The sequence below is a fragment of the Myotis davidii genome, unplaced genomic scaffold, assembly GCF_000327345.1.
Source record: "Myotis davidii unplaced genomic scaffold, ASM32734v1 scaffold337, whole genome shotgun sequence".
In the NCBI taxonomy this organism is placed as follows: Eukaryota; Metazoa; Chordata; class Mammalia; order Chiroptera; family Vespertilionidae; genus Myotis; species Myotis davidii.
Window position 1 is genome coordinate 1994303 of NW_006288250.1, and position 5003 is coordinate 1999305.

The following is a 5003-nucleotide window of genomic DNA, read 5'->3' on the forward strand; positions in this document are numbered from 1 at the left end:
ATAGCACAGAGTGGGGATATAGTAATTGTAGAGTGAAATAATGAATAAACAAATGAAGGCATTAATAAATGAGGTACACCAAAGTCTTGTAGTTTAGAAAGGAGTCAGAGAAAGCCCAGTGCCCTAGTGAAGACAGCATAAAATCTCACAATTTCCAGGCTCTATTTGTTAAGATAGCAAAAACAAGAAACAAAAATGAAACCATGTCAATATGTTGTAGATAAAAATGTGTTATGACAGAGCGCCTTATAACCAAATTCTCTACATAAATAAAAACTCCAGCAAGGGTTAACTTATAATCCAGGATTTTGACTAAAACTTTGCAGTTTTAACAGGAGTAACAGAAACTAACCTGGATAATAAAGGATGAGAGAGTGAAGACAGAGCAGGTTTAACAGAAGCTGCCCCACATGACCAATAGGCTGGTGTTCCTCTGCTCCAGGTATTAAATCTGGGAAAGGTATCCAGTTATTTCTATTCAATGAATGAATTTTTAGCTAAATGCTAAAAGAAGGACTTTAAAGTTGTGGCACAGAAAGGTAAATTTGGTCCAGTTGTTTTACTTGGCTAAACTCCTACAGGACTTTTAAAATGATAACATTATATAACCAGCAGCTCTGTATTCCACCTAGTGAACTGGTTTCACTAGAGATGCCTAATCTTCACTGCCTACCAAACAGCACCCTCCTCTCCCTCAGCTGAACCTTCCAGCCTGTTCTTCCACCACGCCCTTTCACATACATCATGCCCGTGCCATTCCTCGGCCACAGGGCACACTCGTTCATCTCTGCCTCTGCATGCATTCTTCCTCTGCGTGGAAGCCCCTTGTTAGTGCCACCTGCTCCTCGCAACACCAAATTCCAACCAGAACACTCGTGGTCCCCCCGGAAGTGATTGCTCTTCTGCTCTGTCCTCTCAGGCACCAGTGTTGACCTCTTTTCTGGCCTCTGTCATCCTCAATATTGTTTTGTGAACAGGTATGGATTTTACTCATCCTTTCTACGACCCAGACCTGGAGGATATGGTCTCCGTCTTGATGATCTGCTCTCTCTCTACATAACCCAACACAAGGCTTTGAATGGCACATGGGCTTAATCCCTATTTGTTGTTAAATGAATAAATAAATTAATGAAACATATATGTTAAAAGGTTTTTAAATGAATCAGATATACTTTTTATTTTAATGCCAGTAATAATATAGCCATACAAAGAGATTTAATGTTTAAAATATTTAATTTGCCTTTTTATAAAATTTTTTACAAACATACCAAAGACACTTTGTCATAAAGCAAAAATGAATTTAGAAATTAACAAAAAGAATATTTCTTCACTAGTCCACTAGGACACTGGCTAAATGTCCTGATATGTTACTCTAGTCACATAGAAGCCAGGGAGGTAAATAAATGACAAAGCAAACTTAATTACAGAAACAGAATGTACCAGATTATTTAGGGAATGTTGTTGTAGAGGACAGTGTTTTCGTGACCAAGTCCAGTGAATCCCGAATCCTTACGTTATTTTTTTCTATCAGGAAAGACTGTCTCCTGGGCGATTTCATGTTTTCTTCTGGTTCAAGGGGGAGAAGAGTATGGGGATTGAACAGACATCGAGGCTGCCCCAAGATGCCAACTCTGTGAAAAGAATTATTGGTATAGCTGAAGCAGTAAGGCCAAAGACTAAGGTGTATGGCTGTGTGTGTGTGTGTGTGTGTGTGTGTGTGTGTGTACACAGAGCTTTTTCTTTTTCTTTTTTCTTTTATTCCATTTCCCTGAACCACTGTGGTCTTAAATATGGGTCAAAAACTCAGCCCCAAACCAGATTTTATACCGGTCCTTCCCACATTTCCCAAAGATGAGTCTTCTAATGGAAAAACCTCAGCCTTATAAAGTCTGCTACTCATGTGTCCAAACTAGAACTAGCTAATGTTCTAGCAACCTTTTCTAGTCTAAATGGGTGTTCCAAGAGCTACTTGGAGAGGAAACAGGGGGAAAGGAGCAGCGGTGGGCAGGAAGATGGTGCTTTCATCTGTGCTCAGCTTTCTGGCAGAGGCATGGTGTCTGAGGCCCTGTCCCTCCTGGCCCAACCTAGGAAATGATACACGGGCCCTCTCTTCTCTTTCCGTGGGCCCTTACATTGGCATGGACACAGACTCCAGCTTTTCCATGTGCTTTTTCATCTGGGCTGGGGATCTCGCGCCGACTTGATTCTTTCTCTCAAAGACATTCTGAGCTTTTTCTCTGAGAGACGGCAGCAGAGTAGACATGACTGGAGAGCGCATGTGAATGGCTGTTTTAATTGCTGGGCGTTTTGCCATCATTCTCCTATGAGGATAAAGGTGACATTTAGTTCATATCATCCTATTTTCTAGAAATATTCTTGAGCTTAGGAATGTCAGAAGGCCATACCTGAACTCTACAAATGTCATGCGTTTCTTTTCCCCTCCTGATTCTTCATCCTCACGCTTCCTTCGTGGAATATTGAACATATTGCTACGAAAGAGCCTCCCTATTTCTTCCTCAATCTCTTGGAAATGTTGACGTCGGAAAACAATCCAAGCTACATATGCACAGAAAGTAAAAAAGGACTACAACGGAAAACAGGCAAGAATCACAACCCACAGCTATGATACGAAAAACTCCCACCTGTCTATATAAAACTGCTAAGTAGATGTAAAACTAGACGATCCAATTTTTCAACATCCCTAAAAAGCTGTGGGAAATTATACATGTACTTTGTAGAAGGAAAATCAGACCAAAAATATATAGTTTGTTAGCATCCTTTTGAAAAAGGGCATTCACTATAAATAAGCACCTGGAAAATGGCTATTAGTTACTGCTATACTTCATATTTCACATCCAAGAGAAAAGCCCCCGAACATAAATGACTCACCTCAAAGAATTTCCAGTCTTTTTGTGTATTTGATATTTTCTCCCTGGAATATAACAGATCACAACTCTAGATTGAGAGGAAAGTTCAAATATTCAATGATCTACGCAAACCCTTATCTTCAAAAGGTCCCTTTGCAGGATCAATACCTGTGGCCCCACGTCTATTTAGGCACATAAATGCTAGCAAGATGCATCGGTAATGAGTCCCAGTGTGTTTTTCTTCAACTTCTTAGGTTACGTAGATAAAAACCCCTGGCGTGTTCTATCAAAGGTTAATTACTATAAATTCAGGATAAATAAACCAAGAAATGTATTCTTCCAAATGCTACGGGTGATGTGAGTGTTGCGGAGGTGGGGGGAGTGGAAAGATGATGAAGAAGCAACATGAGGTGTTAGTAGGAACAGAAATAAAGCAACTAGAGGGTAAGTCTAAAATGAAGAAAAAGGAAAAAATTGTAAACAATGGTTATGGTGATTGTGTGCAAAAAGAAGTGGAAATATATCATTATGCCATGCAAATATAATCTATGCCATGTAATCAATAGCCTGGGGACAGTAGTGTGCTCTTCCTTCTGAATGAGGCACTAGTGACTAATGGGCAGGGAGCATGTACAGTGTGGAGATGATGGACAAAGGGACGATTGACACCCCAGGATGGAGCAGGATGGCATGAGATTTCATCACAATACTCAGAACAGAGTGCGACTTAACTTATGAATTGTTTATTTCTTGAATTTTCCACTTAGTATTTTCAGACCACAGTTGACCACGGGTAATGAAAACCTCAGAAAATAAAACTGCAGGTAAACTAATGTATAAACAAACAAACAAAAAAACAAAGAAAATGAGCTTGACCTGAAAATATATCAATAAAAACAACAATAAACCCAAGTCCTATTTGAGGAAACCCTCACAGCTGGTGGCAGAAGAAGATTTGACTTTGGGTGATTGGCGGTGCAATATACAGATCTTGTAACATAGAAACCCACACCTGAAACCTATATGTTCATGTCACCCCAATAAATTTAAATAAATAATAAATAAAGTAGCATAGCTAAAGCAAAAATATAATTTAAAACATTTTAATATATTTTTATTGATTTCAGAGAGATGAAGGGAGAGGGAGAGATAGAAACCTCAATGATGAGAGAAAATCATCCATTGGCTGCCTCCTGCACACTCCCTACTGGGCATCGAGGCTGAAATCCTGGCATGTGTTCTGACTGGGAATAGAACTTCGACATCCTAATTCATGGGTGGATACTGAGCGACACCCGCCAGGCAAGACGCTTTTACATTTTAATTACTGTAGTGTATGAACTGTCATCCTTAGGTAAAAATTGCCTTCCCACAAATAGGATCACCTCACTAGCTTGTACCCACAACTGTTGTTGCATCAAAACAAAACAGGGGACACACCCAATACACTCATCAAACACTGGCCCATCACTTGGTCTCCCTCGCAAGGCAGCCAAGTGGCCTTTGTGTGGCAGCAGGAAGCCTTCCTGGTTGAGAGCAAGATTTCATTAATCTGATATATGCTGAGAGAAAAGACTTTTTTGTTGTTGTTGTTAATCCTCACCTGAGGATATTTTTTCCATTGATTTCTTTAAGAGAAGGGAAAGGGGAAGAAAAGGAGAGGAAGGGGAGCAAGAGAGAAACACTGACGTGAGAGAGACACATTGATTGACAAACCTGCAACCAAGGTACATGCCCTTGGCTGGGAATCAAACCCAAGACCCTTTGGTCCGCAGGTTGACGCTCTAACTGGAGCAAACCAGTCAGGACTGAGAGAAAAGATATCTAAACCCAAGCAGTTGAGCAGTAGGGAGAAACCAAGATGGCGGCATAGGTAAACACCGGAGTTTGCTGCCTCGAACAACCACTTCAAAAACACAACTAAAAGAAGGAACGGACATCATCCAGAACCACAGGAAGGCTGGCTGAGTGGAAATTCTACAACTAAAAGGAAAGAGAAAAGCATACCGAGACTCAGAGGAGGCACAGTGCGGAAGTAAAATACTAAGGTACAGAGGTGCACATGGAGTGGGCTGGCAGCTGAGGGCACGGTTGTTGTTTTCAATCGGGAGGGAGGCACAGGGTCTGGGCTGCAGT

General features: G+C 40.9%; 1 protein-coding gene across 1 annotated transcript in view; it reads right to left on the reverse strand.

Annotated features, from left to right (window-relative positions):
* Positions 1-1214: 1214 nt before the first annotated feature.
* Positions 1215-5003, reverse strand: part of PPP1R36 (protein phosphatase 1 regulatory subunit 36) — a 25569-nt gene continuing 21780 nt past the window's right edge. Inside the window, exons 7-10 of the mRNA XM_006760092.2 lie at positions 2890-2932; positions 2406-2584; positions 2133-2321; positions 1215-1631 (exon numbers count right to left, since the gene is read on the reverse strand). Of these exons, the coding sequence (XP_006760155.1) occupies positions 1445-1631; positions 2133-2321; positions 2406-2584; positions 2890-2932 (598 nt within the window). The 3' untranslated portion in view covers positions 1215-1444. The remainder of the gene's footprint in view (positions 1632-2132; positions 2322-2405; positions 2585-2889; positions 2933-5003) is intronic.